Below are 27,087 nucleotides of genomic sequence, written 5' to 3'. Positions count from 1 at the left end.
TTTGTTGTTTCTATTTCGAACTAATATTTTAGAAACTTTCATCAATTAACCGGTAAATAAATCTTAATTTGTTTCAAATTGCAAAAATGTATTATTATAAACTTTTAATAATTAAACAATGTTATTTTAGGTAAACCTGGATGGCAAAGATGTCGCGGTTTCGATTTCGGAGACCAGACGGCTATACGCCAGTTCCAAATGATGACAGTGGATTTTCTGATTCCCAGTTTGAAGTTCCACCGCCTAGGATACCTTGGAAAGCTATAAGTCTAGCCGCATTTTTGTTCATTGTTGGTACAGTTTTACTTACAGTGGGCAGTCTTATAGTAACTGGTCACATAGACACGAAATATTCTGATCGTTTATGGCCGATGATAGTTTTAGGTGGGATCATGTTTTTGCCAGGCGCCTACCATATAAGAATAGCACTTTATGCATACAAAGAATATCCAGGTTACAGCTTCGCAGACATTCCTGAGTTTGAATAGTATTAATTCCATTATTTTTGTTGTTTAAAGTGCAATTAATATAATATTAGATACCAAAATGTTGTCAATATTTAAAATATTGAATATCATGTTTTTATAACGTGTGAGGATGAGTTACAGTTGTTTTAATAAAACATTAGTGAAGCAATGACCACTAAGAGTATAATCACTAGAAATCTTTTAGAGCTAGGCACATATTATTTTACTGTCATGCAATGTGAATATAATTTTAGTCAGTTAATCATCTCCAAGGTCTTAACCTACTCATATGGGGTTGGCACACTAGGTTTTGTAAACCCTAAAGGTTGGCTTAATATTTTTTACGGCCAGCCACCTGTCCGTAACCAACCCTACTTGAGAAGAATATATTAAAATTATCCTTAATAACAATAGGTAAATAATTCAAAATTTTAGTCAGATAAGTACAAAAAATAGCCATCAGAATGATGCATGCTCCAACTATTAAGTGAAATGTTTTCTTTTACTTGATGTAGATATAGTACTTAGATGCATTCATAATTTATCTTAAGCTTATGATAGGTGACATAGGCTAGGCTAAAAATGAATTCTGTATTATTAGAATTCATTAAATATTTATGAATAATAAACATTTTTGTCTCACAATGACTTTTATTCAATCTGTGTCTAATTGGCTTGCATCGCATGGTTCATTCTAAATGAAAAAAATGTTAGAAAAATATAAAAAAAAAATTTAGTCATGAAAGAAATGAGCTATATCTATTACTAATGTATATATTCTTAAGGTTTGTGCAATGTTTAAAATACAAATAAAAAATAAAACAAACTATTTAGGCATATTTTATTGAGTGATCATAATTTAATAAATAAATTGATAAAGTCACTTTACAGATTGTAGAGATTTGAAGAAAATCACAAAGATTCTCAATGAATATAATTAATAGTTTAAATCCTATCTAATTTGATTGCACATTTATCTATTAGCTCTCTTGCCTTTCTTCATTTGTGTGAAGCTCGTGTGTGGAAGAGGCACTGAATGGCCCGTCTTTTTCAGATGTTCAAACAACTTATTTTTAGAAGGGAAATCTGTTTGACAGATGGCGCATCTGAGAGTCAAAGCGGTGCTTGAATCTTCCGTTTCACTAGTTTTCGTTCTAACTGGTTTCCTTTCCATCGGTTTCTTTGGTTTAATATTCCTCTGCATTTTAGGTAACGCAGGCCTATCCCTGGGTAATGCTGCTTCGCCCAATGCATCATCAGTTGGCGTTGTGCTTGATACTTCGTACAAGTTTTCTGTAGATGTTTGTGATTGAGATCCTTTCTTTAGATTAGCTTCTTTTTTAGCCTGTATTTGGCTCTTTAGCATGTTGAACTTCTTTGCCTTTCTACTTCGAGCTGGACCTTCTATTTCGTTAAAACTCATCTCGTCATGACTATCATTCCCTTCACTCTCAGGCATTGGAATGAATGACTTCTTTTTGTTTTTCTTTTTTTTCTGACTTTTGGGTAAAGCCTAAAAAACAAAGACATGAAATTAGCAATAACATTAAAGGAATATAATTCTGTTCCCTTGCAAAACTAAACAACGTTTTTTTTTTGTTAAACGCAACAGTAAATTGAAATATATATATTTTTTTGGTTTATGTGGTGAAAGATCAGCTGATCTAATTTTAAAGTACGTGGAGAAAACAAGACATACCTGTACTTTATCAGAATCATCACTTAACGTTTCTCTGATATCATTGTCTTCAATATCAGATGTTGAATTACCCACATGTTCCCCTTCTTCTTCAGTTTGTCCGTTAATCTTTCCACTGTCATGTTCATTGCTAGAAGCATTGTCCGCATCATTATCTCCATTGTCTGATATATCAATGTCATTCTCTAATGTCATATTTGCTACATTCTCTTTGTGTTTTTTACTATTTTCATGATTCTCAAATGAATTGATATTTTTAAATAGCTTGTTGCAGGCTGTGCAATATAGATTTTTGACAACTGTCTTTGATTTAGTAGCTGATTTTCCAGGAACTTTTGATTGTTCACTAACCTGTTAGGAGATAAAATGTATTAATGATATCATAGTTTTACGTAATATTACGATTCAATGAATAGTTCTAATTTTAGTAAATTTATATTGGAAGCAGTTAAATGAAATATTAAGGCAACTTTAGAATATAAAAATAATAAACTAATTAAGAAGTATCGGAACAAAAACATTGTTGTTTTTGTGGAAAAGTGTAAAAATATTTACATCTTCAGTCTTGGAGCTCTCTTCATTGCTGCTTTCCATTCCACCTTCACTTATAGTATCATCATCGGAAGACAGGCCAAACTCCTCAGCCAACAGTGATTCAATTTCGCTAAGTTTCTTGTGATAATCTTCACTTTGTAAAAAAGAGGACTCCCCCTCTCTTATTTTTGCTTCTTCAATTTCTTTTTGCCGTTGCATTATCCTTTCTCTTCGAACTTGTTCCGCCTAAAAAATAAAATATTCTTTTAATAAAAGGATAAACAAACAAGTATGATGGAATATTATAAATATTTAAAATTGTATAAGTGCAAATCTTATAATTTTTACCTTTCTTTTATTCTCTTCTACTTTTGCTTGCAATAATTTTGTATGTTCAATAACTCTCTTATCCTTTCGACGTACAAAACTCACAAGACGTCGGATTTCTTCATTTCTTTCCTTTCTAGCTTTTTGTCTGATTTTATTGTTTTCTTTTTCCATTAATTTTATAACTCTTCGATTATCGCCTTGGGATATTTCATATTGATCTAACCACACATAACCTGTAACAAGATTAAGGCGCTAGTGAGTGTTCAGATATAGTGAATTTGAATTTTCTTCCAGGCTCGTAAGTATACAAATGTAATGTTGCCGTTGCGATAATGATCAACTTATGTTCCTGCCACATAATTGTCCCTTTCTCTTATATAAAAGAATTATTTAACAAATTTTTAAGCAAGTAAACACCTGATCTGAGAGTACTGACTACTACAGTGAGTGTATTATTGAAGACTTAAGACTGAAGTAAACATCATTTAATTAATTTGTATGTAATATTAGTATGTAATTTGAATATGCTGTTATATAAATACAAACTTACTTTTATTGGTTGAAAATGCCATCCAAAAGGCGTAAAATTCGTGCACTTCTTCATAAGGAGTAGTTGAGTTGCCAAATTTAGGAATTTGAGCTACATCCTCTGGATCATCAAGAAAATCAGTTTCTTCAGATGCTAGTTTAGAGAATACCTGAAAATATAAATATTACAATTAGAAATTTAAAGAATAAACAAAAACCATATAATTTATTGAATTTAATAATTATATTTAAGAAAATATGACATGGTTAGATCCTTTCCATTCCAATTACCCCTCATTCTCTTTAAAAAAAGAAACATATAACATGTTTTAGAACAGGTATTTCAGCAGTGGCAACTTATTGATGGGTCCTATGTATAAGGGCCTAAGTAACAAAGGGCCTATGCAGCATTTTTTTCTACATGGTTCAAACTTTGGGAGCATTTCCTGTAAAGTTTTCAATTTGCACATTGGCCCTTATTCATAGGAGCCATTATTATAGTTACTTTGAATTTCTAGTAAAGAAATAATTTTAAAATACTTACCTCAGAGTATACTCCATAAAATCCTTGGGGATCATCAGTGAAGCCTTTATAGCAGGACGGACTAAAGTATGGGTAAACATCAAGACTGTCATCATTATATGAACTACCTGCACCTCTAAGAAGCTGTTCTCGGTGATTATCATACCTAAAACATAGATGGTATAAAATTTTATGTGAAATAAACAGTGGTAGATGCCAGCAACAACAACATCAGTTGCACAAATTGGCCGGCTCGCCCGTTGAAATACCACGATCACACAGAAGACAGGCGTGAAGTGGAAGTAATTCTGTGTATAGTCTGATGAGTGTGGTGCCGGAGGCCTAATTTTAGTCCTCTTCTCCTTCACAATCTTTTCTTATTAGAAATGGATGGGAAGGGAAGTGGATTTGGCGAAGGAGGGGACGCATAGGAAGGGGAAATATCCTCTTTTTGTGCGTCCCTTTCTCCATTGATTAGAGGTAGGTAACGCATCTGCATTTGCAGATGTCCATGGGCAACGGTCGCCTCGCTATTTCGGCGAATTCAGGTGAGCGTTTGCTCGTTTGCCACCTTTTCATAAAAAAAAACAGTTTGTTTAGTTCAATAATTTCAGGAATTACTTTTAACTGGTATAAGAATAAAGTTAAGGTTTGATCAAGTCTAGAAAATAATATTTTTATGTTCATTTTATTCTTCTATATTGAAATATAATTTTTTAACTATATTAATAAGATCAATACACATTTTAAATAATTTAGACCATTTAAGCAGATACTATAGGTCAATATTAGGAATGGATTATAAATAAAAGTGACTGACTTGCACAATATTGCGGTAAAATAATTTATTATTTATAAATCAACATGACACTGAATTGCGCAAATTTTCGCAAAGATCATGCAAGCTTAAACATACCAAGCTCTTTCCTGCGGATCGGAGAGGACTTCATAAGCATTCTGAATCAGTTGGAACTGCTCTTTAGCCTCTTGCAGTTTGTCCAAGTTTTTGTCTGGATGCCATTGCAATGCTAGTTGGCGATATGCCTTCTTTATTTCAGAAGAGCTCGCTTCCTTCGTTATGCACAATACATCATAGTGGCACTTCATTTTGCTAACATTATATATCTCCGTTTATAAGTAACAAATAATAAAAGTGAATGTTTTTACTGAAAACGTTAACCTTACGATATGCGGTTTTACTATTATTTTATATTTTCTAAGATTTAATTTACTTCATAATTAAAGACATAAACTAAGCTAATTTTATAAATTGAAAACTTGGCAGGCAATAGACTATAACTCATTAAAAAAAATATTTAAGCAAAAGCGATCGACATCGTCCATTACTTAGCACGAGCACGACATTCGTCATCCATACTTTTTTTTACCTCAAAATACAACTACAAATGTAAAATGTTACCCTTTAATAATACGTTTCACTTAACACACAAATCGTCTTTTTTAATTCTAGTATTCTGTATATTAAATTAATTGCTCTATTATTATCCAAATGAAATCCATGCAATTTAAATTAACATTATAATATTTTCGGGATCTAAACAACCTTTTTTTATTTTTCGGTTTATCCCTAAATATTTATTAAAACGACATTTAAAAATCCTGATCGGACAACATTTAAGTTGGTATTGTCAATATGACGTTTTTGTTTTCGTTTATTACCTATCAATTTTATTTTATCACACGACTGCTGTTTTAACCTTATTTAAATAGCTTTAATTTACAACATTTTGATTCTTGAAAAAAGGTTAGCTTTATTGTTGTTAACATAATGTGCAACCGGCGCATTAAAGTTAGGCGAAAAAAGCCACCAGCGGTCTTTTGTTGTTTTCGTCAAACAAGGATACCTGAAGCGCTGCTATCGCGGTTGATTCTGTCAGAATATAGATAAAATCAACTTGACATAAAATAAAAAATGTCATTACAACTACAGTACAAAGTGCAAAGAGGATCTTGTGACATTGTTACATTTTTGCCGCTGGCGTTGGGAATTTTTTGACGTTGGCGTTTAAGGGGAGCGCTAGTGAGTTGTCATAATTAAATTTTTACTTATGAGCTTATGACCACTCTGCCCACCAGTTCAGAATTCAGATAGCCTTGTCCCTTGTCGGTTAATATTTTTCTCGGTGCTGTCATTATCTTTGCATGCGATATAAATAATTTTCTTACATTGAAAACCATGGTAATAAGGCTTTTTAATTTTAAACACAAAATATGATATCTGCAACATCAAAAGGAACGCTAGGCACCAAATATGCTATCCTATGTAGCTTGTAGCTCCGACCCTTGTCAGTGTATTTATTGTACAGCATGTATTGTACATCGTGGGAACACGTAGGTTGTACCTGACTTAATTTGTTTTCTAATTTATTCATAGTACATTACATGAGGAAACAAGGCTTATGAATGCATTACAATTTATCCACTAGAGTTGCTGTCTTTACATTTCGATAGGTTCTTGTAAAAATTAGTGTAAAATTGAGGTTGTTTTTGTAGTGAGCATCCATTTTTATGCGAAGTTAACAGTAAAATGATTATTCTTTATATAATTCGAAATCGGCACATGCTATATAAAGTACTTAATCAAAGTTCAAAAAAATAGTTCGAACGCTTAAAAGTAAAGTATACCTATTCCAACTGCAGCGATAAGGGAAAAAGACTTTTCAGTGAGTTATAGTATCATTATTAAAAGTAAAAATTACAAAAGATAAAACGATAAACATTTCTAAAAGGAAAACGACGAATGTATAAATCACAGTGTATGTTTCTTATTCTTTTGTGGAGGCTGAGGCGAATCTGACGCTTGGTTTCGTAGTGATATCTTGCAAAGACTTACCCCCAAAAAACCACACGTGGCCCCTGTAGCGATCCTGTGAATATGGATTATTAATTTAGGGTAACTTAAAAGTGGTAGGAAAAACTGCGAGTAATGAAATTATGTTTTATTATTATTTAATGCAATAAATATAGAAATTAAATTATTTCTAATCGTCAACGCTAAGGTTTTATCTAGAAGAAAAAAGTAATAAATAAAATAAAAATTTAGGTAAACAATTTTGTATACACATAACAAAATTGTTGACCTATATGCATATAACCAAGTAACAATAAATTATAGCATAGCATACTTGCTATAACAATAAACATTGAAAACTAATAAAACTTAAGCAGATGTAGAAGTGGAACTGGAAGATTTCTCGCTGACTTGATTTGTATGATCCTGTTGTAAGACATTACTTGTAATGTAAACACATCTTACAATAAATTACTACTTAGGACTATTTGGTATTACAAGATTCAAACTTTATGGGGGCTCGTTGGGCGCAATTCGGTAAAAAAGCGCACGCGCACGCTGAGGTGTGGCTGTATGCCGGCGTTTACGTCTCTTTAGTACTTAAAATTGTGTTCACGGTAACGTCTCATGTCTCATGTCTATTTAGAGAGCCGTCATACAGTTTGGATAGCACTATTGTAGACTTAAAAATCTATTCCGTACTCGATTGTTCACACCTTAAATATACAAAGTGTTCCAACAAATATCTGTAAGTAATAAACTAAGTCATCTTATGTCTTACAGAGTCAGAATCATGTCCGTAGTCCATGCTGTACCGATAGGAGAACGACGCCATGGACATGGACATTGACGACTGCATGTTGGGCACGTAAGTCATGGGCAGGACCCATTCCTCGTATAAGTCCTCGCGTGGACCGATTGTTGACTCGGGGTTTGTGCGACAGTTCTCCAAGATCCATTTCTGTTCCAGTTCACAAGGGTATCTGAAAGATAGGTTATTGGAAAAATCTATGCTATACGAAATAGACAGAAAACTATACCTATTTCAAAATATTAGCTTTTTATTTGTTCTTTAGTGCATAAGTTTATCCTAGAAGAAAATATGAGCGAAATACACAGTGAAAAATTATAATATTTCCTGGTACCTGACAATAGAAGTGGGGTCATCGGCTTTGTAGACAACTTTAGTTTCGGGATCGTAGAATCCGTCTCCTGTGTCGTAGAATCCTTTTGGTATTTCACGCGGGGGCTGATCGGGTGTTGTGTAAGATTCACCGGCTGGCTTCAATCCTTTATTGTGTTCTATGGTGAATCTATGGGAAAAAATATATTTAAAAAGTTATAAATTATGCTTGAGATTGCTTACAATAATATTATTATTGTTGAAGAGTAACTGAACAAAGAGCTCAATAAACATAAAAAAAATCATAGAATTACACTAGATATAGCAAAATATCTCTGTATTTTAAACCATATCTATTGTTTATGTGGTTTAGTTTATAACCTAAAAGTTGTATGTAAACGAATTTGAAATACTCTTTGGAATGTTCATGTACTCGTAAATCTATATCTTTCGAGGCTTTGTGTCCCAATGCATAAATAACGAAAAGAAGACAGACCAATTAGAGGTCGTAAGAGGTGCGGCAAAGGTCTGCAATAATTCATACCTGTCTGTCACGTGGCAAGAGAGTAATTTTGAGGCAACATTTTATTTACGTTACAAATGAACGTGCTCTGAGAAACAGACGATTTTGTATTTCCTTTTATATTTTAGTAGACACCAGAGACTGAGGCGGGCGGGGGCTATTTATAACTGTGACAGGACCGCACTCCTTGCGATGTGGAGTAGCATATTCATAATTCAGCAGGCTACTGGGAATCCGGTTGCTTATGTTACTCCGTCGATTTGTCTTTAGCTTTAGTTTAAAATTTGTTATAGCATTAAAACTTGGCAAGGATAATAATACACCTTGATGTCTAGTTGCATAAGTTCTATATTATTTGGAACATTATGGTGCAGTTCGCAGAGCATATATACATAGATGACAATATTTACTTGCTACTTTACATAAGACAGTGGTAGAGACAGTTAACAGTGATAGACGCCAGCTACAACATGTGGTGCACGAATGGACTGGCTCGCCCGATGAAATACCACGACCACTCCGAAGACATGCCAGGGGCCTATTTTTAGGCTTCTTTCCCTTCACACCCTTTTCTTATAAGGAAAGCATGGGAAGGGGAAGTGGATTTAATGGAGGAGGGGATGAATACGAAGGGGAAATATTCCGTTTCTGTACGTCTCCTCCTCAGTCGATTAAAGGTAGGTAACGCATTTGCAATTGCGGATGTCTATGGGCACCAGTTGCTTCACCTTTTCGGCGAATTCTTTCGTTATAATATAAAATTATACAATTGTAGTGTATTAAGTAACAGAATTCATAAAGTTATTTATTATTTTCATAATAAGGGGATATTATGATAAAATTAACGAATACATCCTATTTAATACACGCGATAGATAAGTTAATTCATGCTTCTAGAGATTGCACAATATCTTTGTACTTAAGACTTATGTCGTCTCAAAGGTAAAAATAAAAACTTTTTTTCGCATTCAAATATTAAGCGCAAAGTTTTAAACCGAAATCTACTATACTGTACAAAAACATTTCGCGTATTAACGCTCTTGAGAATAAAAGTCCGACTCCAACATTCGATGTGGTAATTTCATGTTGTTTATAATCTAAATATGTTGCAGTTAAATCTTACTGATATTATAAATGCGAATGTTTAGATGGATGGATGGATGTTTGAAGGTATCTCCGGAACGGCTCTATGGATCATCATGAAATTTAGCACAGACGTAGAACATAGTCTCATAGTCTGGACGAATACATAGGCTACTTTTTTTTAATTCCATGCGGACGGAGTCGCGGGCGACAGCTAGATTAATAAAACTTTGTTTGCCAATTAGTACGATGGTAAAACTAACATTTTAAAAGATATGAAAGATTTAGAAGAATCATATCATTTGAGCTTTTTACACTACATTCAACTTACTATATCTATTTGATTAAAATACCTCCACTAAGTTACATCAACGTAAGCATGTAATATGTATAAATGTAAGTGTGATATGAGAAAAATATAAACCTTCGGTCAGGCATAATGCAGTACGGCCATATATCTTCGTCATATTCCAGACCATCAGCAAACGCGAGAGTCTTCTCTCCCAACACACCGCGCGTCCACTTGCCGTACAAGACTGCTCCGCACGGATAACGTAGCTCACCCCGACCATGAAACATACCATCTTCAAACTCGCCTTCGTAGATCACACCTAAGGAAATTATCATGACAGTTATCATTGAGTGTAATAATTGTAAAAAAAAAGGATATTGAATCAATCGTTTCTAACATTCATTTGTTTATTTAGGCGTTAAATGAAGTGATGTGACGGTTATAGATTTGGTTTGGATGATTATGGATTGGTATTACTCATCTCGATTAGGATACTAACTTTCGTACTCATAGTAGTTAAGTGAACCCCTTCTTTGTTTAGATTTAATATGAGAAACGTATACTAGGGCTGACACGGTGTTCATATAATATGTAAATTTTACAATGTTTTATTCATTGTAAAATTCCGATTACTAAAAATTACAATATTGTTTTAGTATAAAGGTTTACTGTAAAGTTAGTTATATAAATTCTGTAGGTTGGCCAAATTATCTAAAAGCGATTTAAATATTTAATAAAATGTGCGACAAAGTTGGCAAATATTTCACCCGTGTCTAACAAATGGCACACGGGTACTCGGTCCCTTTGCCGCAACAAATGCCACGCAGAAACATGTTTCCAAACGATTAGTTTAATTAGGACAGATACAAGTTACGTAGACTTTGTGCTTTGATTAATGCTAACATCGTTACAAGCTTCGTTAAACTAGGCTGGTATCGATTATATAGCTTATTCTTATTTATATCTGTCCAATTAAAAACATTTGTATAAAATATAAATTTTTTTTTCAATTAAAGGTGCAATATGAAATCAAAGCTACGTCATAAAAATAGTATAGACATTCCTAAATCAGACATTAAATTCTGCACCAAGATTCTCTTACAATGCTGGTTCTGACGTTCATTAAAAATGTCTACTCTACGGGAGACGAAGTTTATTTTCATTTTTATTCTATTTGTTTTTCTATTGAAAAGCTATATATAACGATGCGTAACATTGTTAAGAAGAAAAGTTAATCGGTTTAATTTCTTTCGGGGTTGCGGTCGCAAAGAGTTTCAACTACTAACAAACTTTAAGAGTTGTGTTTCAAAGAGTGTGTCCAAGTTAAGAGTTGTCGAGTTGTTGAATAGTATTACCGTTAGGAAAAGTGTAGAGTCCGTAGCCGCTCATGCCGAGCACGTCCCATGTGCCCTCGTAGCGGGAGCCCGTCGGGAACTCCTTGGCGGAGCGCGTCACCCGCGGAATATCCACAGACACCGCCCTGGATTACACCATGAATGTAGAATTTTCTAAGTATATTAAATATTTGGTAAATATGTTTGGTTTAATAAATTAAGAGATATTTGGTACGCTTTTAAAATCTCACTAATATTATATGCGAATGTTAAGAAGAATGGATGGATGTTTGTTTGAAGGTGTCTCCGGAACGGCGGAACGAATCTTGATTAATGAACTTGTAGTTAATATATATATATATATATATATATAATTTCATTAAAATACATTTAATTTGACAATTATTCAATTCAAACTGACTTGCATTCTACTTTGTGCTCTTCAATAAATTTCCTCATCAACTCCTCCCACTGCGACGGTCGCTTCTCCTCGGTACTGAAAATACAATTTTAATTAAAGAAAAATACGTAGACTTTTATTGTTGAGTGACTTTCAAAGTAAACTTACACAGAACTTCCTCTACCATTGTCTGAGGACATTTCAAAGCGTTCTCACTTTCAAAAGACCTGTGAAAAGAAAAGTATGACCATATTGATATTGTAATGGCTGTAGACGATTTGTAACTATCGATTTCACGATGTTCGTTTTTATTTTGGCCAATCAAATTATCATGATTTTGTTCCAAATACAATTTGTCAACTATTTATATTTTGTATAAGCAAAACGATTGCTTGTTTATATATATCTAGTCTAGCTGTTGCCCGCGACTCTTTCCGCGCGGCATTAAAAAAAACTTATTGATTAGCCTATGTGTTCTTCCAGACTATGTTCCACATTTGTGCCAAATTTCATCAAGATCCGTTGAGCCGTTCCGGAGATACCTTCAAATAAACATCCATCCATCTAAACATTCGCATTTATATTATTAGTAAGATTATAAAATATTATTGATTACTAGCTGTCACCAGTGACTTCGTCCGCAGTTTAAAAAACTTAATAGGGGTATGAAAAATAGATAGTAGCCGATTCTCAGATATCCTGAATATGCATATAACGTTTCATAAACATCGGTAAGCCGTTTCGGAGGAGTATGGCAACTAACATTGTGACAGGAGAATATGCAACATGTTAATGTATAGTTATAGATATGAGTCAATGTCCACGCGGTTTTTATTTAAGGTAATATCCGCAAGGTGAGTGTGCGCAGGAGAAATTATTTGTAACTGTCCAGCATTTCGTATTCAAACCATAACTTCTACGGTCATGGTCAAATAAATCGTCGTATGAATTATTTATATGTCGGAAGAGTGAAATTTTACTTATGAATACATCGAAAACAATACAATGAAAGTTTATGGCGAGACTAGTGCTGGATGCCAAGTTAGTTCCGGAGTCATGACATTTGAAATTAAAAATACAATTGTACAATAATCTTATCTTACTAATATTATAAATGCTAGTTTAGATAGATGGATGAATGGATGTTTGTTAGCTTACTCCAAAACGGCATAATACTTAAGACAGATAGGTTGTTAAAAAAAGAGAGATGTAAATGATGTATGCTGAAAATAAAATAGTAATTGATGCGTTATTCCAGATAACGCATTAATTACTATTTTTTTTAATTCTGAGCGGAAAAATTCTCAGGCAAAAGCTTGTTATAAAGAAATGTTTGCCTGTAATAAGTCTTAAATTAAAGTGATACATTCTATAGAAATTTAATCTGTACAGATGTAGAATTAAGTTCATAGAATTGATATTTGTGTGTTGTATTTTTTTTTGTAAGAGAAGGAGCAAACGAGGGGCCGAAACACTGAGGTGATTGATGACGTTCATGGACATCCACAACACCAGAGGAATAGCAGATGCGTTGAAGGCCTTTAAAGAGATAGTAAGCTTGCTTCTTGGAGGACCCTAAGCCGTATTGGTTTGGAAATACTTTCGAGGAGAGACCATTCCATAACGTGGGTGTGCGTGGAAGAAAGTTACGGGAAACCGCACTGTTTTGAAATGCCAGCCACCTAGATGGTGGAGATGGTACCTGGCGGCCTGTCGTGTCGTCCGATGACATCGACGAGAATCGTTTCAAACTATTCCGCGGAACCTTTCCCATTGTAGATGTTGTAAAAATGCAGAGAGAACTGACGTCTCTCCGCAAGTCCAGAGAATCATGCCGATCGATTCTTATCGAGTTCTTGCTCGGTCATTGGCGATTCGAGTAACTCTCCGTTGTATGCTGTCAAATGCAAGAAGCTGATATTGGGATGCTCTCGCTGAGAGGTGCAAGCAGTATTCTATGTTGGGCCAAAATTACGCTTTACAGGCGGTGTCCCGGATGAAAATACAACATCGCCCTACTGTTACACCCAGTTTGAAGGCCAGTTTGGCTTTGTCTTTCAAGTGACCGCGGAACTGAGTCTCAATATGTCAACGCCGAACGTTGTTGAACGCTCTATTATCTATCCTTTGAGTATATCAAATTATATGCTTAAAGATAGTATCTTACCTTTTGTTATGTAATTGCTTCAAGCGTACAAAATAATTGGTACAGAATCTATAAATAGTTGCTAAGTATTCTTTGTATTATTTATTTCAGATATATTTTTACAAAGTTAGATTTGCAGTTGCTAGTGTTTGCATTTGCTATGGATGTAAATATTTAAATCAAAATTATATAAAATAGTCGTCGACAGTATAAAAAGTTTGACACTGATTTAATCATTTTGTAAACAAGCAAAAACTTTTATGTCCTTTTATGCTCAGTATTGCAACATTAAAAAAGGTTTTACTTCAATAACTTAAATGTTATCATTAGTATTAATATTATTTATAGCTTTTTCGTCTCGACTTTATAATCTATGGAATTATTAATTTATTCACAATTTAAAGGTATAACCTTCCTTATAAAATTATGGTTATGTAACAAACGTACTTGTATTATAGGATCTTTAAAGTTTCTATTTCTTTAAATCTTAGTGTCTCACGTTTTATATCTTAAAGTTCAGAACGTGGATAGAGATTGCTATCATTTTTAAGTTAAATAATATGAACATAGAGATATTAAATTTTTCGTCATGTAACTTTCATTAAGTTTTTTGGTATTTTGGATAGGCTGAAGAGCTTTGAGATTTTCTAAAATTAATTTCGTATAATATTTAAGGACCTTCGTACACAAGGCAACGTAAATCTTAAAAACTAATATTGCTTGGTTGCGTCGTGAAAATCGCGTTGCGCGCACTCAGTACACTCAACGATGAATGGTCGACGCGAATTGTCTACTTGATGCTCAGCCATCTTGAAAATCGCAGTAACCTTTCTCACGAGAATCTTAACAAATAAGTTGGGAGCGGCTGATTATAATAAAAGAATAAAATGTCAGCGACGCGCTCTGTACGATCCTCTATATATTGAGTAAGGTGCTTAGCGACTAAAATAGCCGGGTTTCAAAGATTTACGTTGTCTTGTGTACGAAGGGCCAGAAAATCATCTTTTGTTATTAAAGATTCCAATCATGAGGACCGGTAAAGTATTTGATATTTTTATGTGTGGTGCTGTTCGCGATATACTACTTCTTTGAGCTTTCGCTTGTACTTCATTATTTCAGTGTAGTTGCTTTATTAAATATTTATTCAAACATTCTTCTTCCGCCATCTGCAAACACGTTGGATGACAACAGAGTACATTTGTCACGTCTCCATTGCTATAATTCCGTGTAGCAACAGCCGTCCCGCAGACAATGTCCACACGGCGCATCTCTAATTAGCCACGTTAATTGTACCCGATTCGTGCCAGAGAAAGTCCTTATGAGACTATACAGGTCGACAAACTTATGTTTACAGTTTGAAAATAAGTTGAAATGTACAACAATTAACATTTATATCTGTACAAATTGACAATACTGTACAGCGTTTCAAATGCAGGCGCAAATTAACATTGGTCGCATTGTTACCAATATGAGGTCACCATTATGATTGTTTCCTGGGAATGTAATACTTATTCCCTGACAGTAAAGATTATTTTACAATGATAGATTGTATTTCAATTCACTAGGGCCGTGGATACACAATGAACTGCTTCTTTTGTTTTGCTATCTCCTGGTGAAAATGAATTCAATGGGACAATGTCTGAATTTTATGTTGTAGTCTTCTTCAGTGCAACCGCATGGAGCTTAGTTAAGATGACCTGTCTTATACAAAACGTGAGATTGTAATACAATTTTAAACGTGTTTACTTTGTACTTTCAAAGCTAGACAATAGTTGAACCTTTTTTATATCATAAGATGGCAAATGAGCAATTGAATTCGCCGTAATAGAGAAGCGAACGCTGCCCATAGACATCCACAATTGCGGCTCATTGCCTATCTTTTTTGGGAGCGGAGGAGGGGACGCATAGAAAGAGGATATATCCCTTTCTACGGGTCCTCTTCTCCGCCAAATACGCGTTACTTTCCCATACTTTTCTTATAATAAAAGCGGAGTAAAATTGGGCCTTCGGCACGCAGATTAATCAGATGCAACGAGGAATTATTAAACGCCTGTCTTTTGTGTCGTGGTGGTATTTCGTCGGGAGTGCCGGCCATTCGTACAACAATTGTTGTTGCGGGCTCTACCACTGTTAAAATATGCTCTTAAATATTGTGCATGATAATATTTCAACAACCCAAACACCAGAATAGGGTTAACACAATATATTAGGCAGAAAGAATTCTCAAACTGGGCTACTAGATGGCGGTAAATAGTTGCAAAAGATATCCAACCTACAAAGATAGTGATCACACGAACACGCGGAAATCTCGTTGTTAGAAGTTTGGTCACAGTAGTAATTGTTTTATTTTATGTGGAGCAAATTTTAACGAGCGATCTCTTCGTCCTCTGCATTGTTATCATTGAGAGAATTTTGAATCAACGTCGCAAAACTAACTAGGCAATAATTACGTTTGACTTATACAACCAAGCAAATATGTTATTACATCAGTATCTTGATTATTTCAATATAGTTTAGGGTATAAGACGTAAGAGCCGTCTTAAGCGAGAAATTATTTGATATAATTATAATCTTGTTTTTCAACTAATTTAATGTTATGTTTTTGTCAATTTGATTCACATGTATTATCCATACGGTTGTGTAAAATCTTTTTATATTTCATTTTAGTGCGAACAAATTGCACAAGCTAAAATACCAAGATGGATCAAAGTAGAGGCTTCTAAAGAAACTTTATAAACACTTATTAGTCGGATTTAATCCGTTTGAGGATAGATAAACTTCAGTAGGTTGAAACTTTCTCAAAAAGTATTAGAGAACAGTTTAAAATTTCAACACTTTGCATAAGCTGTTCAAACTGGTGGTAGCGTATAGATTAATTAGATGAGATCTTGATGATATTGTACTATAGTTGCATGTCAAGTTGCAATTTAAGAAGCTTGTTTGATATTTTACACATTCTACATATATCAACACTTATGTTCAGTATTACTAAAATTTGTTTATCGAAGAAAATTCTGTCTTGGTTTGTGCAGTTCAACAAAATATTAAGAACATTGTAATTCTTCTCTTGGCTCTTCGAAAAGACATAGATTTGCTTGTGTAGTGGATTGCGCGGTTAGACTCATCTGCTAAAATGTCATAAACAGAGAGTTAACGTTATTAATCAAGGACGTCATAAATCATCTTGTTTCTTTTGCCATGCGAAGTTGTTTGCTCTTCGTTATCCATTCGAAGTAACAAAAAGGTTCTCCATTAATGCATAAAGCATTTTAGTATCCATTTTTGGTATGTATTGAGCAAATGTTCTTATTATCTACACTTCATAATCTGAACTTCTGAGTGGTTGTTACGACAGCGCGATGTGAGGCTCAATCACAGTTATTGTCCAATTTCTTTAACAAAGGAGTCGTCATTTTGCGTCGATTGATTGACGTTTAAATTGCCACTCAATACAAGATTAGGACATTATTCGGTGACTTGTCGAAGAAAAGCTCTTAGACTGGGTTGAGTAATTGATTTGTTCAAATGTTACTCAGGTATTTTAATAACATATTAGTCCTATTTTACTTTGATTAGAATTATGCTACTTGCACAATGCATATCATAAATTAGTAGTTTTCTGTTGTTTTTGAAATCTTTAAAAGTCTAAATAAATGTGTTTTTCAGAGTAAGTTAAACATAAGGTAAAAGGAATGTCATTATTACAAACAATTCTAAATTAATAACGTGTTTTAGATTTCACAGGATCGAAGTTAACTATGTTAGGTTGTATTCAATTTTTTTTTGACGATCCAAGAAATATTTAATTTTTTTTAAACTAACATTAATTAGATACGGAAAAATTGTGATAAAATGTTTTTTAATCCTGCTTTTTTAAGATCATAAGTTTAATACTTACTAATACTAATTATATAACTCTGTTCCTTTAATAAACTCTTATAACAACATTAACACTGTTAAAGCTAGCTGGAGCGTTGCCAAATTTTAACCAACACGGTTCATTAAGTTTATTTCCAGAGAACATAGCTACTATCAAAGTTATACAGGTCCTGAATATGTTACATACACTTTAAATAAATAAAAAAATATATTTTCTTAACAACTTTAATTAAAACTGACATTGATTAAGAGACCAAAAAATATGCTTTGTCACAAAAAATAAAATAAATCACCTAAAGGCAACGATGACAGTGATATTTATGTTTTTTTTTATAAAAAGCAATAAAATTTCTCGGTGTCCATTGGACCCTTAAATCGAATGGGTCACGAAGCGTTACGGTACAACAGTATCGGGCTATCCAAACTTTATGGGGGCTCGTAATTTCGAACGAGACAAAATTTGAGGTATCGCGGGGACGTACAGGAGAGGGAAAATATACCCTTTAGTGAAGTCCTCTATCCATTAAAGGTAGTCACATTTGTGCCTTTGTGCACGCATTTGTGCCTTTTAACTTGTTGCAAATGTCTATTGTTAACGGTCACTTTGTTATTTTAGCGAAATAAGGTTGTCGCATGCTCGTTTTCCTTTCCCTAAAGAAAAACATTAAGTGATACTAAAGCGGGGCCCCAACTTTACGTACCTTCTTCCATACCGTGTTCCCGCCTGGCATCTTAACACAGTCTTAAGCACGCAGCTAATCACGAACCTATGTAAAGTTTGCATCTTGTAATACAGTACCGACCGCTAACTTTTGTCGTTGGGGAAAAAAACTCAGTGAACAATCAATATAAAGTTTAGTGACCGAGTCCCGTAAGATGTTCACGATTTCGATGTAATCACAATGTAAAAATCGATGACCGATTTTTAAATTCCGTTAAACTGTTTTATTAAATACCTTCTCATTTATAAACCTAACGATTATTTCTGAATACAAAACTTAGTAGTACTGCCGTTATCATAAAAGTTTTCTCGTATAGTTCAGTAAGACAATATTTTAGGATTTTTGGTTTATATATATAACCAGCTGTCGCCCGCGACTTCGTCTGCACGGAATTAAAAATAAAATTATTAATTGCGCTATGAGTTCTTCTAGACCATGTTCTACATGTATGCCAAATTTTATAGAGATCCGTTCAGTGGTTCTGGAGATACCTTCAAACAAACATCCTTCCATCCATCCACCCATACATCTAAACATTCGCATTTATAATATTAGTATGAAGTATGGTTAATGTTTGGCGTAATTTAGTTTCAGTGTGAAAACTTTTTTTTTTTTTTAATTTGTGACGTTTGTGCTCTACTACCAAAGATATTGTACTGCTCGGGAAAGCAAAATAAAACGATGTGACATTATTGATTATTTGTAGCTTTGTTTTTTTTTTAAATCAATAGGTTTAATCCTTCGGGGCCCTAGCATACTTTGTTACAGGTGAATGGCTTCGGAAACTGTTTCCAGCTCTAGACTTCCGATGTAGCGGTAAAGTTTGCACAATGTCTCTTGGTTATTGTAGATTTTGTTGTCGCAAACCGAACGGTTAACTTACATTGTGTATCGTATGCAGTCAATATAAGTACCTTTACGGTTTTTTTATTCTTTGCAAAAATATTTTTTTTCTATTGCAGTTTTCTTAAAGGAATTTTGATCGTTCCCAAAGTTGAACAAGTTGATTGTTATCTAATTTATTATTATGTTTTTTGTATTAAAACCATATTTTTGTAGGAGCTTTAAAGTTCTCAAAACAAAATGAAATACTGTAAAATAAAAATATATGTATTTTTTAGCCGACTTCAAAAAAGAAGGTTACCAATTCTTCTGTATTTTTCTTCCTGTAATTTTAATGTGACATCCTCATTTAGGTTCTAAAATAGCAGACACAAAAACGAAAAGTAAATACTGCCACTACCTAAATCGCTCGTTTTAAAGACGTAAGGGTTTATTTAAAGTTAGGTAAAGACTATTAAATCGGGAACCGACAAAGACTGACCTTTAATTCGCAATGAATATAAGTTACAAATATTTGTAAACATAGCATACAATAGTTGTTTTTTTACGTTTGCAATACATCCTTGATGAATGGTTATTGTTCTAGATTGTACTTTAGTAGACATATCGATTGCTGTATCAAAATAGCTCATCGTTACTATGAGCTACTGACGAAACATTTGTATGAAAACATATTTTCAGGGATGGAAATATAATATACAAATACAGGGGTCTAGATTCCGAATAATTTGTCCCATTCGGTGTCGAGACCCTTGGTCCGTGGGGTCCTAGCGCTAGAAGCCTTTTTAAGGGAATAGCAAAAAGGACTCCATTTACTGATATATTTTAGACTTTTAGTTTTAGGTTCTAGAGTAATTCATGTTTAATTTAAATCTCAATTTTATTATATTAAAGGATATAAGTAACGTGACAAAAAATACATTTTCTTACTTATCTTACTAGTATTATAAATGCGAATGTTTGGATGGATGGGATAGATGGATGGATGAATGGATGTTTGTTTGAAGTTATCTCCAGAACGGCTCTCGATGAAATTTATTATAGATGTAGATCATGGTCTGGAAGAACACATAGGCTACTTATTATGTTTTTTTATTCCGCGCGGTCGGAGTCACGGGCGACAGCTAGTTATTTATTAAATAGTCATTTTTTTATTAACAATATCTTTCAATACAAGTGCTTTGAAAATGATTTGTGTAAGCTCTTTTATTTAATCATAGTAAACTTTTTAAATAACAATTGTGCTTTTATATGTCTATATAATCTATAAATCAACTGAATTACGTCAAAATTATCTCTAGATGTTGTTATAATATTTAATTGTCTAACGATTTATGTCGTAAATAATTTATGACTAATTCAATGACAGTTGACAGTGTCACAAGGGAACGTCCTAGATACAACATAGATTATTGATTAATTTAGATAACAAGAAGCCTGTTTTAATTACAGCTTAAGTGATATGTATGATGTTGTATCTATTTCTTTAATTAAAAATAATGTTTTAGTAATACTTTTTCTGTTAATTCGTATATCAAATTCCTTTCTTACTAATGATATTTTAAAAATTAATCGTTTTTACTCTTGTTTTAATATAAAAATGGTGAAAAAGTAATGTCGTACTTAAAAACTAAAGCATTTCTGTCCCGGAAATTTATGTCGGCTGGCTCCTCGAAGTCTAGAGTGCAAAACGTGAACGCTCCTGGTTTAATAACCTGTTCTTTCTCGAGTTTAATAAAACAAAAACTGCTGTACATTTCTGAATTTAAGACTTATTTTTTAAAGTTTTTAATTTATATTTTCATTGCTTTTTGTTACTTACTGGTATTTTAATAATAGTAGGTAATAATGCACAGTGCAGCACAGTGCAGCACAGCGCAGACGACGATAAATGAAAAATGCCGATATTCCATTTGGCATGTTTTCTTGTTTTATTTGTGTTTTTCTCTTATTTTAAACATTTATTTTAATTCTTTCAGAACTTGAAATAAAACTTATTATAATACAATGTATGTTGAATTTAAACTAGGTGAACGATTTACTTCATTATCGAGACTGATTCAAACGTTATTTTATTCCGATAGTTGAGTTAATAAAGTGTCCGCGGGCGGTACCTGTTCCTTTAATAAATCAGTAAATTATGGAGAACAACGACTTCTGCTCTATTTCCATGTACTTAACAAGAGACGTGCTGCGAATATAAGAGAGCTGGTTCTTCGCTAGGTATTATGTGATAATTTATTATCTCACAGTAAAGATACCTAATTATCTTCCGATGTGTTTCAACTACTGAAATACTTGTACAGAATCATATTAACATCTCACTTACTTCCTTTGAACGAACAGAGATAACAATATGTTATGGCATATGTGTTTTGAAGGTGAAAACTCACAGTTAATGCGTCTAATTTCCACCTGCTGATTAGGTTCCGTAAGAACGTAAAATTAGAAAGAAAGAAAGAAAGACATAAAGACACACATACAAGGCACCAAGTGTGGCAAAAGGTAGCCACCTCAGCGAAGCAGGGACAGATTAAACTCCCCTGCGCTGGTTTTCAGCTGGCACCAGCACCACAAATTATTAATAGTATTGCTCTATGAGTGAGGATATGGTTAATTTACGTCGCAATAGAGCAATGAGTCTTTTTAATTATTATAATTTGATTTAAAATAGTTAGTTAATTTGTTTTTAGTCTGTTGTAGAGATTGGATCATAGCTCAAGTGAAACAAGCATTTGTTTTTCTGTTCCGAATTCCGAATTGCTTTTACTTCGTGAATACATCAGTAAATCAATTCCGCAAAACAAATATTCCGCTACAGAGGATTAATGTGTAATTTTCTTATTTCAGCTTCTTATTCAAGTTGTAAAATACATTCTGCTATCATACAGAATACGCGGGTAACTCATCTTTTCCCAGCGAGATATGTAATATTTGGTAATTTTTGTGATGATATCTTTTGTAACTTGTACAACAGCCATTTTGCGCAATCACTTGTTTTAAAAGTAAACAACGTGATTTTATGTAATAGTAATTATTTTTTTTAATTACTTCGTGTATGTTTTCAATTCGTTTCTTTTATGTTTGTTACTTGAGAACGTCGCTGTTGGAGAACTGACCGATACTGACTCAAAAAAATATCTATACAGTATAGAAATAAGAGAGAAGAGAGAATGAGCATAAATAAGAAGAAGAATAAGTTTAAATAAGCATTAAGTTTTGGTACAATTTTGATACATTTGATGTTGATTAGCTTTCGACCACTCAGATTTCATTAAGTAAGGAAATGCTGGCGACGGAATGTAGAGAAGATACGTAATAATAGTTCAAACAATTTCTATCATAATTACTTTGTATTTTTAGCCGACTTCAAAAAGAAGGAGGTTATCAATTCGACTGTTTTTTTGGTGTACCGCGAAACTCCGCCCCTGGTGGTCCGATTTTGATAAAAATTATTTTAATAGAAAGGAAGTGCTTGCATATGGGTCCCATTTTTTTTTTAATTAACTAGACTAGTAGATTTTTGATACAATTTTTGACGGAATATAAAAAAATCTGTATGTACAAGTAAATATTAAATAGGTCATTGCGAATAAAATACTAGTGGCCATAAAAGAGAGCTTTCAAAACGGTTATAGATATTTTATTCAACAAACAGCGTCTCGAAGTAAACTGGTCAATGCATGCGCTCCATTGAACGCCTCCCGACGTCCGCTCAAGGTGCCCATACAAATGCGGCACAGACTACGCTTATGATGTATTTAGGCTGCTACCCTGCGAGAAATTTACCATCGTCTCTTAGCTATTTTGTACTATTTTTAAGTGACAAATTCGTTAATCTATATATCTATTCGTATTTAATTTTTGTGTTTGTTACTGGCAAGACCAAATCATATCATACGAGCTTTTCTCCTGATATAAAATAATTTAAAACCTTAACCTGCATACTTTATCAATTGTCTTTAACCGTTAATAGGTCAATGACATTAAAAGATGTGAAAAATCTAAGCCTCAGTGTAACTCTTGATTGCAAGGGCTCTATGTCATAGTGATAAATCTTAGTCTCCGGGGAGGCGAGAGAATAAACCGAAAGTAGAGTGATAGCGGGCTAGCGGGGGCCGGCGCTCAGTCACTCACCGTCAACGTATTGAACTGGTCGTGTGCACCACAATCTACCGTTACCCAAACGCGATACTTTTTAAACTGATTCACGTAAATAATATCGTGTATTGATAAATAATGATCTTTTGATCGCATGGCCAAGTCAAGTTCCAGAATAATCGGTAAGTGAAAATTTTATTTTCTTATTAGAATTAATATTTTTGTTTTTAATTGAATTTGTTGAGTGTAATTAGAAATAATGTCTATTTTGAGGTTAGTTACCCCATTTGTTTCATTTTTTTGCTTTACTATTTTAATTAATTACAAATTAAATGATAATTAGGTGAGTAAGGGTTAGTCAAATAAATTTAAGCTTATATAATTTCTTTATGAAAAATAATTTGAAATTTTGACGTCAAATAAGGCACGAGATATGAAATATTAGCTCGTTATGAGATAATATCTCATAAAATACGTGCGCGATGAGAAAATTAAAAGTTTCGTACGTTATCTGTGCTTCCTTTTATGCATGTGTGTTTATTCAGAGCACTGGTCGGTATGAATGGCAAGTCTTATGTTTGCAATATGCCGGTCATGAACTTAAACATTTAGAACTTAACATGTTCTTTTATTAAAATTATTTGCAACAATATTCTAACTTTTATCATAGCTTATTAAAAATATTTTACACATACTTAAGGAGTTTTTATTTAATTTGCAATATGATTGGATACATTAAATATTTCACAAAACTGCTTAAGAATGAGAAATAATTAATGGGTTTTCAAATAAGGAACATTTGAAAATAAAATAACATCACAAAAGCGTTAGGATTTTTTTTTCGTAAATTGACAGCTGCTTTTTTTGAACCGGCTATTTTTTGTAATTGGCCAGTTTTATTCTGTGCGTTAATGGTATACGTTATACCATACCAGTAATATGAGGCCGGGTTAACAAGTTATTCCAGTGTAGATGCGAGGCTTTTTGCTGCCGGTGTCAAGATCGTGTTGCTAGCTTTTTAACTTCTTTGCTGGAATTTTTCTCTGCGTACATTATGCAAGGATGTCCAGGAATATATTTAGCGGATTACTTGAGGTCTTTAAACTTAAAATTAATGTCGTGTTTTTTATAATTATGAAAAAAAGTTCTTTTTCGACATCTGCGGTTTCCTCGTTTATATATATTTATATTTAGGTTTTAGACAGTTATGAAGTTCTTAGCTGTTATGTTATAGTAATTAATAATTAATCAGAATACTTAAACTACCGTCGAAATATTAAGTTAAACTTAAAGTTAAGATGTTAAGTTTACATTGTAATGAACTCGAAAGAGATGAATACGAAATTTTCTACAAACTATAACACTTTTAAAGCATTTAGAGCTTTTACTTTGAAAATTGTTTAAAAGTTTGTTGACATAAAACTTACAATCATTAATTATTTACAAACATTTACAACACTATTTTTGTATACGTTTGTAAAAATTTAAACTTACAGATTTTTGAAAAAAGTCTTTTTGTGACATAAGTTTTGTTAGGCTCATCACATACAAGGTAGCGTAAATTACGACTAACGCATTAATACAATGTCATAGAGATTCATTCACAGAGTGCATTGCCGATTTTTTTATCTGTCATCTCCAAAGATAATCCCTTGCAACCTGTTTGTCAAAATCTTCGTAAGTAAAGTTGCTGTAAATTTTCAACATGGTGGAACAAATATATGCAGTAGTAGCTATGCCTGTACTGACCGAATAGACGATTTGGATTACCGATTAAACGTTGTATGTACGGAGCGCGCGCAACGCGATTAACGCAATAGACGCAAAAGGCGCAACCTTACAATATTAGTTTCGACAATTTATATCACCTACTGGACGAAGGGCTTTAGGGTTAAATTTATATAGACTCGCGGTGTATTACTGCATTGCAGCTCATAGTAAAAATTAGGTCACCTGGCCTACCCGGCACTACACTTTGGAGGCTTGACAACTTTTCTATCAAATAGGTTATTCGGTAATAACTTTTTTTCTGCTAATTTTGTTGCCTATTTGTATAAAAATTAATACTCTTTGTATTACTGTATTCACTTTTTTGTGTATCCTTTATTGAGTTGATAAAGAGATTCGTATGTAAAAAAATTGAAAGCGTAAAGACAAATCCGATATTCAGATTGCTCGCTGCTGATTGAACGTTCGTTTCACGCTCATATCAATGTTAAACGAAATAAAATACTAAATGAAGTTATGTTAAAAGATATGACAAATAGACGTCGATAAAGAAAATTGAAAATACATGTTTCACTGCGCTTCGACTTTATTTATAAATTAACAGGGTTTCACAAATGAAAGTTTAATTATATTAAAATAAACAACACATAAAGTTTCATACCATAGAAAAGTTTGATGAAAATAACAAAGCTTTATTTTGAAAGGAGGCTTCTACAACTGAAACGCTCCCATAATAAATACATAGTAATATGATTTTTTTTCCAAGAAGAATGAGAGAATAGTTCAACAATAGAATTTGTAATAAATAATCTTATATTGTTCAAGTATCTAAATCTGCAATATAAAAGCTGTATACATTTCTGATTGAGTCAAAATGTGAGAAATAATTTCTGTCTTTGACTGCCGCTTTTGTGATAGTTAGAATTGCTTTTGGACATTCGATTAAAAACTGTATGTTCATATATGCCGCGGTTTAAATCGGAAAAGCGAAGAACTAATGAAGTTATCGGTTTTTACTCGATAAATTATTGCCGAGTAAATCAAAACGAACGTTCTCTAAGTAACTTATAGCGTAGTTCAAACTTGAATGAAAATTAATAGTCGCATTCAAATCTGCGATAAAATAAATCATTGATTTTTATAGATCCATGCTTAGAAGTAGCTGTATGAATTTTACGAATTTTCTTTACTAACAATTATACATTGTTATTTTATTTGACTGTTTGTACATCTTAAGTGTTACGTTACAAGTTAAATTGCGAACAGTAAAACAGCCATAAAAGTGGTCTGGCTGGTTTTGATATAGAGATGGAGAAAAATATACATCTACCCGCAATGTTTTTATTGACCGTTCTCGCTAAGCTATATACAATATCACTTACCGAGCTTTTCAGGGCTGTCACTTATTTATTTTATTTTAATAAATCTATCTTATCTATATATATAAAAGAAAGTCGTGTTAGTTACACTATTTATAACTCAAGATCGGTCGAACTGATTTAGCTGAAAATTGATGGGGTAGGTAGGTAGCTTAGAACTAGGAGACGGACATAGGAACTTTTTTATCTTGTGTGCATTTTTTTATTCCGCGCGGACGGAGTCGCGGGTAAAAGCTAGTTTTTAATATTTTTTCCCAAACACAATTTTTTAACCTCCATATTCCATTGTTAATTTTTACACAGCCAGTAAATTTGGTTTTACTAATTTCAACTTATGTAATGAAATATCGAAGACTAGTCCATACAAACGATATAAACGCTGAAGGGATTTTATCTCAATTAATAGGAATTAAGTATTTTTGTGGTAAGTAATAACCGGAGCAATAAAAAGCCCATTAGTTCAGGGTTCGACTACATGATTTAAGTCAGTATAAAATACTGTCAAGTTACCACATAAAAGTTTGAACGTAACATCTTTCAGCTATATCTCCACTTGATGTTAGACGGAATTGTAGTCAAGTGCTTAATGTAGGTAAAAAAAACAAAACTCAATTGAATATCGTTACATTTTGAAATGTATT

General features: G+C 33.1%; 4 protein-coding genes across 4 annotated transcripts in view; 2 read left to right on the top strand and 2 right to left on the bottom strand.

The window, feature by feature from the left end:
* Positions 1-135: 135 nt before the first annotated feature.
* Positions 136-1,038, top strand: LOC123721384 (transmembrane protein 230). Its single transcript, XM_045680002.1, has one exon. The coding sequence runs from the start codon at positions 141-143 to the stop codon at positions 486-488; it is 348 nt and encodes a 115-aa protein (XP_045535958.1). The 5' UTR covers positions 136-140; the 3' UTR covers positions 489-1,038.
* A 268-nt stretch (positions 1,039-1,306) lies between these two features.
* LOC106708666 (dnaJ homolog subfamily C member 21) lies at positions 1,307-5,461 on the bottom strand. Its single transcript, XM_014500203.2, has 7 exons — positions 4,998-5,461; positions 4,103-4,247; positions 3,581-3,728; positions 3,049-3,263; positions 2,722-2,946; positions 2,167-2,517; positions 1,307-1,980 (listed from the first exon to the last, which is right to left on the bottom strand). The coding sequence occupies exons 1-7, from the start codon at positions 5,186-5,188 to the stop codon at positions 1,441-1,443; spliced, it is 1,815 nt and encodes a 604-aa protein (XP_014355689.2). The 5' UTR covers positions 5,189-5,461; the 3' UTR covers positions 1,307-1,440.
* A 2,101-nt stretch (positions 5,462-7,562) lies between these two features.
* LOC106708653 (MORN repeat-containing protein 5) lies at positions 7,563-13,886 on the bottom strand. The gene is made up of 7 exons (XM_045680034.1): positions 13,816-13,886; positions 11,817-11,875; positions 11,670-11,744; positions 11,270-11,394; positions 10,047-10,233; positions 8,039-8,206; positions 7,563-7,876 (listed from the first exon to the last, which is right to left on the bottom strand). The coding sequence occupies exons 2-7, from the start codon at positions 11,846-11,848 to the stop codon at positions 7,654-7,656; spliced, it is 810 nt and encodes a 269-aa protein (XP_045535990.1). The 5' UTR covers positions 11,849-11,875; positions 13,816-13,886; the 3' UTR covers positions 7,563-7,653.
* Positions 13,887-23,376: 9,490 nt separating this feature from the next.
* Positions 23,377-27,087, top strand: part of LOC106708906 (uncharacterized threonine-rich GPI-anchored glycoprotein PJ4664.02) — a 34,821-nt gene continuing 31,110 nt past the window's right edge. Inside the window, exon 1 of the mRNA XM_014500507.2 lies at positions 23,377-23,521. Within this exon, the coding sequence (XP_014355993.2) occupies positions 23,494-23,521 (28 nt within the window). The 5' untranslated portion in view covers positions 23,377-23,493. The remainder of the gene's footprint in view (positions 23,522-27,087) is intronic.

This window comes from Papilio machaon, chromosome 11 (genome assembly GCF_912999745.1).
Source record: "Papilio machaon chromosome 11, ilPapMach1.1, whole genome shotgun sequence".
Taxonomy (NCBI): domain Eukaryota; kingdom Metazoa; phylum Arthropoda; class Insecta; order Lepidoptera; family Papilionidae; genus Papilio; species Papilio machaon.
The sequence above is the reverse complement of the archived record's forward strand: the minus strand, read 5'-3'. Positions and strand labels throughout refer to the sequence as shown.

What these genes read in the sequence shown, in the direction of transcription:
- LOC123721384 (XM_045680002.1), top strand. Translation starts at nt 141, where the DNA reads ATGGCAAAGATGTCGCGGTTTCGATTTCGGAGACCAGACGGCTATACG.
- LOC106708666 (XM_014500203.2), bottom strand. Translation starts at nt 5,188, where the DNA reads ATGAAGTGCCACTATGATGTATTGTGCATAACGAAGGAAGCGAGCTCT. An exon ending in TAGAAGAGAATAAAAGAAAG is followed by an intron (nt 2,947 to 3,048) that starts GTAAAAATTATA and finishes TTTATTTTTTAG; the next exon opens with GCGGAACAAGTTCGAAGAGA. An exon ending in ATGATTCTGATAAAGTACAG is followed by an intron (nt 1,981 to 2,166) that starts GTATGTCTTGTT and finishes TTTGTTTTTTAG; the next exon opens with GCTTTACCCAAAAGTCAGAA.
- LOC106708653 (XM_045680034.1), bottom strand. Translation starts at nt 11,848, where the DNA reads ATGTCCTCAGACAATGGTAGAGGAAGTTCTGT. An exon ending in ACTCTACACTTTTCCTAACG is followed by an intron (nt 10,234 to 11,269) that starts GTAATACTATTC and finishes TAATTTCCTTAG; the next exon opens with GTGTGATCTACGAAGGCGAG. An exon ending in TGCATTATGCCTGACCGAAG is followed by an intron (nt 8,207 to 10,046) that starts GTTTATATTTTT and finishes TTTTTCCCATAG; the next exon opens with ATTCACCATAGAACACAATA.